This window comes from Aquarana catesbeiana, linkage group LG13 (assembly GCF_042186555.1).
Source record: "Aquarana catesbeiana isolate 2022-GZ linkage group LG13, ASM4218655v1, whole genome shotgun sequence".
In the NCBI taxonomy this organism is placed as follows: Eukaryota; Metazoa; Chordata; class Amphibia; order Anura; family Ranidae; genus Aquarana; species Aquarana catesbeiana.
The window spans coordinates 167,567,730-167,579,996 of NC_133336.1; the positions used below are offsets into that span (position 1 = coordinate 167,567,730).

The 12,267-nt window shown below is 38.3% G+C and overlaps 1 protein-coding gene across 1 annotated transcript in view; it reads right to left on the bottom strand.

Annotated features, from left to right (window-relative positions):
- Positions 1 to 7,225: 7,225 nt before the first annotated feature.
- The window catches only part of LOC141117712 (extracellular calcium-sensing receptor-like), a 72,757-nt gene continuing 67,715 nt past the window's right edge, over positions 7,226 to 12,267 (bottom strand). The window contains exons 4-5 of the mRNA XM_073610717.1: positions 8,351 to 8,471; positions 7,226 to 8,184 (exon numbers count right to left, since the gene is read on the bottom strand). Of these exons, the coding sequence (XP_073466818.1) occupies positions 7,277 to 8,184; positions 8,351 to 8,471 (1,029 nt within the window). The 3' untranslated portion in view covers positions 7,226 to 7,276. The remainder of the gene's footprint in view (positions 8,185 to 8,350; positions 8,472 to 12,267) is intronic.

Consider the following 12,267-nt stretch of genomic DNA (forward strand, 5'->3'; position numbering starts at 1 on the left):
TTAGACAAAAGGGAGTGGGGGATCAATCTGAGATTGGGAAGGTGGAGGAATTCCTGAAGGGGGCTGGGGTGGCTGGGTTGTCTGAAGAGGACAGAGTTATTCTTGATAGAACCATAATGGTAGAGGAAATCTATGCAGCCTTAAATAATTCTCCAAAGGGAAAAAGTCCGGGCCCCGACGGGTTTACCACTCTGTACTTGAAAAAATGTAAACATATATTGGTGCCAAGGCTATGCCACTACTGGAACGAACTGGGGTTTAATTGTGTAATGGAGGGAGATGCCCTGGCAGTGATTAGTACGTTGATATTAAAAGAAGGGAAAAACAATAGGCTTTGTTCCAGTTATAGACCCATTTCGTTATTAAATGCAGATGTTAAACTATATGCCAAGGTGTTGGCTAGCAGACTGAAGGACAAAATGACCACCTTGGTGCATTCAGACCAGGTAGGCTTTGTACCGGGGAGAAAGGGCAGGGACAATGGAGTGCGATCAGTGCTCCTGCTGGAGTCCACTAAATCCGGGGGGCCCTCAGTTCTATTCCTGTCAATGGATGCTGAAAAAGCATTTGACAGGATAGACTGGGGGCTCATGATTAAAACTTTGGAAGTAATGGGGGTTGGCCCAAGATTCATTTCTTGGGTCAAAATACTCTACAATCACCCTTCGGCATCCGTAAAGGTGAATGGGGTTTTCTCCAGACCTTTTAGGATGGAGAACGGTACTAGGCAGGGGTGCCCTCTGTCCCCCTTTTATTTGTTCTGTCCTTAGAGCCCTTACTGGCTACCATCCGAAATAATCCAGATTGTAGAGGGGTGAGGATAGGATCAGAGGAATATAAACTCACGGCATTCGCCGACAATGTTATGTTCTATATTACAAACCCTAGGATTACAATCCCAAATGTGCTACAGATTTTAAAAAGGTACGGAGATATTTAAAACTTTAAAATAAATTTGAGCAAGTCCGAGGTTTCAAATATTAAATGTAGGCAAACAAGAAGAAGAGAGCCTTTCAGGGGGGTTTCCCTTTCCCTGGAGAAAGGAAATTAAATATTTGGGGATCAAATTATCTAACACACTGAAAAAAATGTATTTGAACAACTATATTCCCCTGTTGGAAGAAATCAGGCGAGAAATAAGAAGTCTGTCAATGTGGCCCCTCTCCAGGTTTGTACACATTAATGCAGTAAAAATGATGCTAAGGCCTAAAATACTGTATAAATTTCAGATGCTTCCAATTCCACTCCCACAGTTATATTTGAGAGCCCTACGAGGCCTAATTGCAAGGTTTGTCTGGTGCGGCAAAAAGCCACAAATTGCTCATTCAGTCCTGATCAGGGGGAAAAAAAAAGGAGGACTTGCTCTTCCAGATTTCAATAAATACTACACTTCAGTAATACTTTCACGAGTTATAGAATGGTCAAAGGAGGGCTCGGACAGGAGGTGGGTTAATATAGAACACAGTTTGAGTAGTACAGATTTAGGTCACATTATTTGGAACCCTCCAAAATATAGAACACTGAGCACTAACACAGCATCTTTAACGTGAAACACTCTTAAATTATGGGATCAGATTAACATACAGAATAAATGGGCTCACAATTCTCCTTTGATTTATATGAAAGACAATACATTTTTTGAGCCAGGGATGAGGGAGGTGGGAGGGTATTGGATAAAAAATGGAAGTATACAATTAAAAGATTTAATTAGAGAGGGGAAAATACGCACGTATCCTGACTTGAAGGCCGAGTTGGATCTTATGGTGATTGATCCATGGAGGTACATCCAGTTGTCGCTTTTTATCGGGAAACCACTCAGAAGTGAGGAGGAGTATAGGCCGCTTGAGCAGCTCTGTGAGAGAGAGCAACCAGGAAGCATTATTTCTCAACTCTATAAAATCCTGACTGCGAGGGAGGAGCTGGATGTGCCCCCATACATCAAGAAATGGGAAAGGGAGTTAGGGTCACAGTGTAGTAAACCCACATTAGAGAAGATTTTGAAAATGACACATAATTCTTCAGCTGATATTAAGAGGACTGAGATAAACTTTAAATGTCTTGCAAGATGGTATGTCACACCAGACAGAATAAGCAAATTTTACCTGGATAAATCAGAGAAATGCTGGAGAGGGTGTTCAAGTATAGGAACGATGGCCCACAATTGGTGGGAGTGTCCCATTATTAAAACATATTGGGAAAAAAATTATAAAACTAATTAAGGCAATTACTGATAAATTTCTATTAGAAGACCTATGGTTATGTCTATTCCATGGTACTGAGGAGTCTATTAAGCGATATCAAACATCTATTGTCCCTATATTATTGGACACCGCTAAGAAGCAGATTTCAAAGAAATGGTTGGATCCAGAAAGCCCAAATACTCGTGACTGGATCTACTGTGTAAATGAAATTTATAATATTGAGTGCCTGGATAGTCAGGGAGTGGAGCCAGATGAGGGGGACGAACGGGTAGATAAATGGGCTGGGTGGCGAAGCTTTAAGAGCACATGGAGTTACCTGGAGGAGATTATAAGTGAAGCTTGATGGGTTTGGGATCTGGGAGAGTTCGGAAGGATATATGGTAGACTGTTTGCCTTACTGTAACCACCTGCAGGAAGGGGGTGGGGAGGGCGGGAAGGGGGGGTGGGTATAAATTCAAGAGGGACTGTATTATGATGATGATGCTGTGTAAGTCTGCTTATGTACCCTGTAGGGTTTGGGTTTTGTATTTATAAAATACTAAATAAAGAATTTTAAAAAAAAGTGGAGAGGTTGGTGGGCGGCAGAAAAGCAGCTCAGCCACACATTTTTGCTGCCCTCCAACCTCAGGTCTAGTTCATGTGGGGAATACTACAGCAAGGTCATGTTTAGCTGTTCTGGTATGCACAGGTGTTCCATGCATCCCCATGCAAGCAGTCCTATTAATGTCAACTGGAACACAAAGACTGCTCAGGAATACACAGGTGTTCTGTGCATTTGTGCGCAGGTAGTTTCATTCCTATCAATTGGGACACAGCGGCTGCATGGACACAGACACTGCTCCCAACTTGACATCCATGTGGGTGTATGTCAGTGAGTTCACACTGTCTGCATTTGAGGCCATACACCTACACCCACACAGATGTCAGATCTGTCCGTGCAGCTGCTGTGTCCCAATTGACATGAATAGGACTGCCTGCACAGGGATCTACAGAACACCTGTGCTTCCCCATGCAGACAAACACGGCCCTCAATAGGCATATGCTTTAGTATACCCCATGTGAATGAGGCCTTAGTAGGAATTTAGCAAGAGTTTTATAGTTGTAGTTAAGTTATGCTGTGTTTATAACAGCTATTTTAGTGTTTTTTTTTGTGAAAATAGTGATTTGCAAAAAATCAGTAGAACCTTTTTTTTATTCTACTGGTCATGTGCTTTCAGAAAAGATATGGTTTTGGGGTCTTTTACAAACTCTGAAAGCTGTAAGTGAAAAATTAAAACCTCCAGATTTTTAGAGATAATTTTGCGTATGTTCGATTTTCACCATTTGGAAAAAGGCCCAGTTTAAAATTTACAAATATTTGTTATTTATTAACTCAATACAGGTTAAGCTTTTATGTGTGAAAAGGAATTAAGCAGGAATTTTGTAAAATGTGCTGTGTTTGTATCTGCTAAAAATGCTATTGCCAGCAAAAATATTGTTTTATTAAACATTTCCGCAAATATCATGGAGCCTTACAAATCAGTAGCATCTTCTTTTTCTTCTACAGGACATGTGCTTTCAGAAGATATATGGTTTCGGGGATATTTTACAAGCTCTGAAAGTTGTAAATGAAAAATGAAAAACTATTTTTTAACTAAATATACACTAAAATCATTATTAACAGATAAAAGCCCAGCAAATTGTACAAAATTCCAGCTAAATTCCTACTAAATATAAACACTTAACCTGTGTTGAGTTAATACATAACAAATGTTTGTAAATTTTTAATTGGGCCTTTTTGCAAAATGGTGAAATTTGCTGTGTTTTTATTTGCTATTAATGATTTTTGTGTTTTTAGTGAAAATATTGTTTTGATGAACATTTGCGCAAATATCACAGTGTTTTAAAATCAGTAACACCTTCTTTTTATTCCACAGGTCAAGTGCTTTTAGAAAATATATGGTTTGAGGGCCTTTTACAAACTCGGAAAGCTGTAAGTGAAAATGAATACCTTCTGATTTTTAGAGACAGTTTGCATATGTTCAATTTTCACCATTTTGCAAAATGGCCCAATTAAAAATTTACAAACATTTGTTATGTATTAACTCAACACAGGTTAAGTGTTTATATTTAGTAGGAATTTATCAGGAATTGTGTACAATTTGCTGGGCTTTTATCTGTTAATAATGATTTTAGTGTATATTTAGTTAAAAAATAATTTTGATAAACATTTGCGCAAATATCGTTGGGCCCTAAAAATTAGAAACACCTTTTTTTTTATTCTACAGGTCATTTGCTTTCAGAAAATATATGGTTTGGGGGACCTTTTAAAAACTCTGGGCGCTCTAAGTGAAAAATGTAATATCCAAATTTCTCTAAAAATCTGAAGGTTTTCATTTTTTGCTTACAGCGCCCAGAGTTTTTAAAAGGCCCCCAAACCATATATTTTCTGAAAGCCCTTGGCCTGTGGAATAAAACGATATTTGCGCAAATGTTTATCAAAACTATATTTGCACTAAAAAGACTAAAATCATTAATAGATAAAAACACAGCAAATTTTACAAATTTCCTGCTAAATTCCTACTAAATATATAAGTTCAATCTGTGTTGAGTTAATAAATAACAAATATTTGCAAATTTTAAATTGCACCTTTTAGCAAAATGGTGACAATCGAACGTACACAAAAATGTAAATATCCAAATTTCTCTAAACATCTGAAGGTTTTCATTTTTGCATACATTCGATTTGTACCATTTTGCAAAATAATGCAATTTAAAATGCACAAATATTTGTCATTTATTAACTCAATACAGATTAAGCTTTTATAATTAGAAGGGCTTTTGTAAAATTTGCTGTGATTTTATCTGCTAATAATGATTTTAGTGTATTTTCAGTGAAAATATTGCTTTATTAAACATCTGCGCAAATATCACAGAGCCTTAAAAAACAGTAGCACCTTCTTTTTATTTTATTGGTCATGTGCTTTCAGAAAATATTTGGTTTGGGGGTCTTTTGGGGGTCTTTTGCAAACTCTGAAAGCTGTAAAGGAAAAATAATAAAAAAAAGTAATGAAAAAATAATAAAAAAAAGTAATGGAAAAATTGCAAAAATGGTCCGGCCAGCTGGGTTTAAAAGTGGAGCGAAGGGCTTGGCAGCGAAAAGGTTAAAAGAAAAAAAAAATACAAACTGTCCAATATAAATTGTACTTTATATATTTCATCTTTTTCAATCCTTGATTTGTAAATTATGAGTTGATAAATGCATCTAGAAACATTTGAATTTGTTTGGTCATCAGACATTTAAAGGTATTGTGATATATTCCAAAATAAAAACCATTGACAGCTTTGATCCACAGGTACTAAAGTTGTAAACTCAGATAAGGAAATTGGTATTATCTGATCTAAATTAACATCCTTACATCTGCAGAGTTGTTACTTTTTTTAAATAATAAATCTAAATACCTTTTCTGTACTCTTGTGTGTAGCACAAGTTGTAAGAAGGGCTGCTCGTCATCAGTCACATCTGTAATATATACCACTGAAGAATCCATGTACTCTGACCATGTGTATTGCAAAGTGCTGATTGGCTGCAAGGGAACCTGATCAAGGCAGAAGGGGTGAGAAGGGAGAGGAGGGGCAAGACTTCAACACCGACTATGGAACTGAACACACAGGCACGCTGCTCTTGCACAGTGTGTCTCTAAGCAGAGCAGCATGATGATAGATGTAAACTGACTACACCAGCATGCATCAGCAGCCATGATTGGCATGGTCAACCAGGTAATACATTATACAGAAAGGATTGTATAACATTTAAACAGCACAGTGCAACTTATATTGCTCTAAAGGGACAGTAACAGCAATTTTATTTTTAAGGTTTACAAACACTTTAACAGATTTAAGTTAATCAACAATCTATTTACATCATTATGTTCTTTATTTATCTAAATTCCATCCATGATGATTCATGTATCAAGAATCTATTTAGATCACTATGTTCTTTTTTTTCTCATTTCCATTAATGAAGTTTCAAGTAAAGGTAGACTTTTAGCGCATTTAATTTTTTAAAAGCCCCCTCTTTCTCCTAAGCACCCTACCCAGGTCTTTTACTGAAATGTCCTGGCTCCTCTCAGACACTACCTTGGCCACCCACTTTTTTCAAGGCCAGGTTCTCCCTATTCTGTGGATGCATGCCACAATCTGCATCAAACTATTGTTTTATTGGTGGGCTTCCATTCCATAGCCATGAAAGGTGGAAAGTAGAGACTGGACTGGAGTTCACAATTGAAATCTCTCAAAAGTAGGGACAGATAGCACATGAGAAGGCATTTAAAGATAACTGTACTGGAAAGTAAGTACAGCTAAAAGTTAATTGCTTTGGTTGTAATAAGTCAGGTCACTGTGTTTGAAACTTGAAAAGATTATTCACCATATACATAAACTGGACCATGTCTAAATAATATCTGTAATATAAATGTTCATTGTTCACGTTTGAATGTTTTTTCATCTCTGTTTCTTTGGGTTGGCCAAAATGGCTACTAGAGTTCATATTAGAGACATATCTGAATTGCATTTAAAGGGGACTTAACTGACTTTCTATAGACAGCTGATTATTTACCAATTACATATCTTTCTGGATGTGACCATCTTTTTAGATGCAGGGCTTTGCTTCCTCATGTCAGAGTTGCCCCCTCTGATGATTAGTGGGTGAATATTCAAGCAGCGGAAGGGGTATGGTGAGCAAAGATCCATAGAATGGAAAAAGCAGGGACATTCTTGCATTGAAGGCACCCAGATACAGCTTTCTCTTTAGCAAGAGTAAGCAGCAAAGTACTGATATAAACCAATCCAGTGACCAAATCACTGGATACATGGTTTCCTAGATTATCTCATAATGCAGCTATACAGCTAGGACGCATAAGGTACATGGAAAGTCACTGTTTTTTCAGGAGACATTTAAGACAAAAGATACATCTTCTTGTGCACTTCTTGGACACCATTAACATCTCTAGCTTTCCACTTATATCATAGTAAATCTTCATTTATTAAATTTTGGTCACTTTGTTCACTCTTGAGGCCAGTAACCTTAAGAGAAGTCATCTTTTTCTACTCCCGGTTATATGTCTTTTATCATTCATTTCTGGTTTCAATAAAATAATGTAGCATTTAGGAAAGAAGATACAGACAAGCATCCCCGCAGAGGAAGAGATGATAGCAAATATTTCCACTGCCACCATGTATTTTCCTTTGGTGCTAAGATAAGCAGGGATAAATGTAATCCAAACACTAGCGAACACTAGCATACTAAATGTGATGAACTTGGTTTCATTAAAGGTGTCAGGAAGATTCCTGGCCAGAAATGCAACAAAAAGGCTAATGAAAGCTAATAGTCCCATATATCCCAAAACGCATGAAAATAATACTTTGGATCCTTCATTGCATTCAATAACAATTGTTCCAATCTCTGCCATCATATTGAATTCTTCAAAGGGAGCAGAACTAGTTAGCCATATTATGCAAATGAAAATCTGGATCAAAGAACAAAATGGAATGATGTATATTGGAATTCTCAGTCTCACAAGTTTTCTTATTTTAGTATCTGCTGGATTTGTTGCTCTGAACACCATAATGACAGTGATAGTCTTTGCTAGTATTATGGAAAGACAAATTGAGAAAATAACACCAAAGACTACTTGACGTAGCATGCAGGTCACCATGTTGGGACGCCCAATGAATACTAATGAGCATAAGAAGCAAAACATAAGGGAAACAAGAAGAAGATAACTGAGCCCCCGATTGTTGGCCTTAACGATGGGTGTTTTGTGCTTTACGAAAAACAGGCAAAGTACAGAAAAGGTGAGAAGACAACATATAATTGAGATAGAGGCCAGGGAAGAGCCCAGTATCTCATCATAAGCCAGAAACTGTATGGGTTTTGGAACACATTTCTCTTTGGATGTATTTGGCCATTGATCTTCTGGACACTTGAGACATTCAGTAGCATCTATGCAAAAAAAATAAGAAAATGGTTGATATTTTAACATATGATGATCAGGTGGTGCAATTCAAGGCAGAACAAGTTAGCTAAAAATATATATAGTACATATATTCTAAAATTAAACCATAACCACCATTATTATCAGATGTGTGGAGCTGAATTTGTATAGTACCTTTAGGATTCAGGATTTCTCCTTCAGAACATGGAACACAACCAAAGCAACATCGTTTTTGTCCCTGATTAGCTCTTCTAAATCCTTTTGGACATGGATCACTACAGACAGAAATAGGGGGCTAGAAGTGGAAGAATGAGAACAAGAATGAGTTAAACAACATAATAAATATTATTAAGTATCAAGAAAGTGCAATTCAGGAATTATAGGAAAAATGCATGATACTGATAACTGATATGTAGTCATTTTCATAAGAAAATTATAAATTATATTCAGTTAATCCTAAAGGGTTATATTATTGTAAAATGTCAGTAGGTTAAATTCTCAAGGCTAACACACAAAGATAAAGATCCTTAATAAAATAAATAATATGACAGTTATTTTCAGCCAATTAAATAAAAAAAACTAACATGGTTAAAATAAAATCTTAATTTGTGGTTTAAGCTTCATGAAGTAAGCCTTTTATGTTAAACGTAAGTCCTACTTTATGAAAAGAACAGCTATTTTGATTAGTCAGCAAATCAGATGATTCTTTTTTTGTCATGTTTACTTGCTTCTTGTGTACATAAAGGGCCAAACAGTAACAGGGATGATTTGGATGGACTCACCTGTATGTTCCCTGCACCCGCAGTGGTGTGATCTGTGCCCACTGTGTTCACTGGATACAGCAGAACACTGATTGCTGTATCAAGCTGCTGTGGGTGGCCTTAGTAGCATGTGATCGCTAATTGGCCAATCAGCAATCGCTTGGAAGTAGTAAACAAGATGTGTTTTCCTGGCATCATTGTTTACTACCGTGTGATCGATCATAGAGATCACATAGTACAAGGCCATTCACAGTAGCCTTGTACCCATATGATAGCTATGACCAATCACAGCTATCGTAGTTAGTAGCTGCAGTTTGGCTGCATTCCTGTAGCTACTGAGAGAGAGTGAAAAATGATTACTGTTTTAGCCATCATGGCTGTAAAAGCAATCAGTGTAAATAAAATAAAATAAAAAAATCATGATCACCCCCTCCCCCCCAGATTAGTCAGTGTCATTACACATAGAGAAAAAGTTGGCGCTTACATCAGCCTCAGTGAAGATCCACCTGACTATTACATACCTAGAAGTAAGGGGACTTTGGGAAAAACAATTTAAAGTAAATGACTGTAAAAAGTTCATAATAGTCCATAATGTGGCACTTGAAGGCAACCCACTGAAGATGAGAAGCAAACTCTTGAGAAGGCTGGGGGAGAGTGGCGCCCCTGTGCTTCTTTCCCCCAGTGTCACTACAGTGATACTGTATTGCTAGGGTGACAGCATAAAAAAAAACTAAAAAAAAAAAAGTTGTGTAAATAATACATTTTCATTTTCTTTCCTGCATTTTCTAAAAACTTGTGGCAAAAAAATGACATTTTTTAAAGGACTCAGGATGCCTTTCAGAAAATACTTGGGAGTGTTTGCTTTCCAAACTGGGGTCATTTTGTGGATCTTTCCATTGTCCTGGTGCTCCAGGGTGTCCAAAAATGTGATAGTCAGGAAATTAGATGTGTACTGTATGCCCCACCTTAAGGTGCCCCTTGAATTGTGGGCCCCTCTATGCATCTAGGTTGTGACAAAGTCTTACAGATGTGGTATACCCATACAATAAAACCTTGGTTTGAGAGTAACTTAGTTTGAGAGCGTTTTGCAAGACAAGCAAAATTTTTAAATACATTTTGACTTGATATACAAGCAATGTCTTGACATACAAGTAGTGTCACATCCCAACTGGGTATAAAATAGAAGAGAGGTGCCTCTAAGTGTAGCAATATGGTTACATTTAACGAAGGTACAACATTTAGCAACTCAAATGGTTGGTGATTAAAACAGGCACAACTAAGTATGCAGGCATCCAGGATAAAGCTGTCCACATAGACCATCCTCCACACCACCATCGACGTCGTCCCTTCCACGCTGCGCTCCATGAGCACTTCACGCCTTGCTTTCAAATCGCTGTACTGCAGGGTAGTCTTCCCGGTCACAATTGCAGACTGACAGCAGTGAGAGCTGATGGTGTGGAGGATGGTCTATGTGGACAGCTTTACCCCGGATGTCTGCATACTTAGATGTGCCTCTTTTAATCATCAACTATGCGAGTTGTTAAATGTTGTACCTTCAGTAAACGTAACCATATTGCTACACTTAGAGGATCATCGCTTCTCTTTTATACTCTGTAGCTCCCACTGGATTTTGCTTCTAATCCCCTTGTGGAGGCTGACATTTGTGGATGGACATTTTATGGTTACACAACCTGGTCACATTGCTATAATCTTTTTATATGAACTATAAACTGAAGGACCTATGAATAAATGGTTTTGGAACAAATCACCTAAGTTTCCATTATTTCTTAAGGTGAAATTTGCTTTGATATACAAGTGCTTTGGATTACAAGCATGTTTCCGGAACGAATTATGCTTGCAATCCAAGGTTATCTGTACTCAGGAGGCATAGCATAATGTTTTTTTGGGGTGAAATTGTAATTATGTGAGAAATAACTTGTTAAAATGACAACGTGGTCTGGATGCACATGGACTGTGTGTACACATGGGCTGGGTGCAAGTAGACTGTGTGTACACATGGGCTGGGTGCACTTGGACTGTGAGTGCACAAGAGCTGGGTGCACGTGGACTGTGAGTGCACATGGGCTGGGTGCATGTGGACTGTAAGTAACATGGGTTGCTAGTGCACATGGGCTGTGAGTGCACATGGGCTGTGAGTCCACATGGACTGTGAGTGCATGAGTGCTGTGTGTACCTGTGTATTGTCTTGTTGAGTACCTGTGTATTGCTGAGTATTAATGTCAGGAAGCTAGTTTTTAGTTAATTTGGACAGGATATAATCCTCAATCCCCATCAAATTAGTAGGTATGATGACCGATGGGTGTGGGGATGCGACTCAGTGTACATCTTGCGGCATGTATGCGTTCCTTGATCATCTGATCGAGGGCGAATACTGTTGTGCAAAATGTAAGTAAGTTGTTTCCCTGGAAGCCCAGGTTCTGAATCTAGGGAAGCAACTGTCAACACTAAGAAGACTCTCCATACTAAAGTACAGCTGGGGTCATACCCGGCAGGTGCCGGCAGGGGCCAGCACAGAGGCGGGTGGAGATGAGGGGCAGGCACCAAAGCAGAGTAGATGGGTGACAGTTAGGAAGGTTAGAGGGGAAAGTGCCAGGGAGGCCAGTCTTGGGCTGGAACATCCCAATAAGTACGACCCGTTGAGTGACATTGGTGAAACCAATGAGTGACATTAGTGAAACCAGTCAGGGACCAGCACTGCTGGTCCCACACATGCACTCCTCTAAAGCTCGCCATTTCCTAAATGTCTTGCAGGACAATTTCATGGGTCAGATGCTAAACACACAAACTAGAAACAAAGCGTTACTAGACCTACTGATTACCAACAATACAGACCTGATCACGGATGTGGAAATACGGGGCAATTTAGGAAACAGTGATCACAGGTCAATTCGTTTTAGTATAAATTACACAAATAGGAAACAAAAGGGAAATAAAAAGGCAATGAATTTCAAATGAGCCAACTTCCCTAAACTACGAGCCTTGCTAGAAGATATTAAATGGGATAAAATCCTAGAAACAAAGAACTTGGGAGGGCAATGGGTGTACTTTAAGGGCATATTAAATAAGGGCATTAGCCAGTGCATCCCATTGGCAAATACATTTAAAAGAGCTAATAAATGTCCTGGGTGGCTTAATGTCAACTTAAAAATGCATATAAAAGCAAAGGAGAAGGCCTTCAAAAAATACAAGGCTGAGGGATAATCAGCAGCATTCCAACTTTACAAAGAATGCAACAAGAAATGTAAGGGTGAAATCAGGGCGGCTAAGATAGAACACGAAAGGCACATTGTGGAGGAGAGTAAAAAAAAT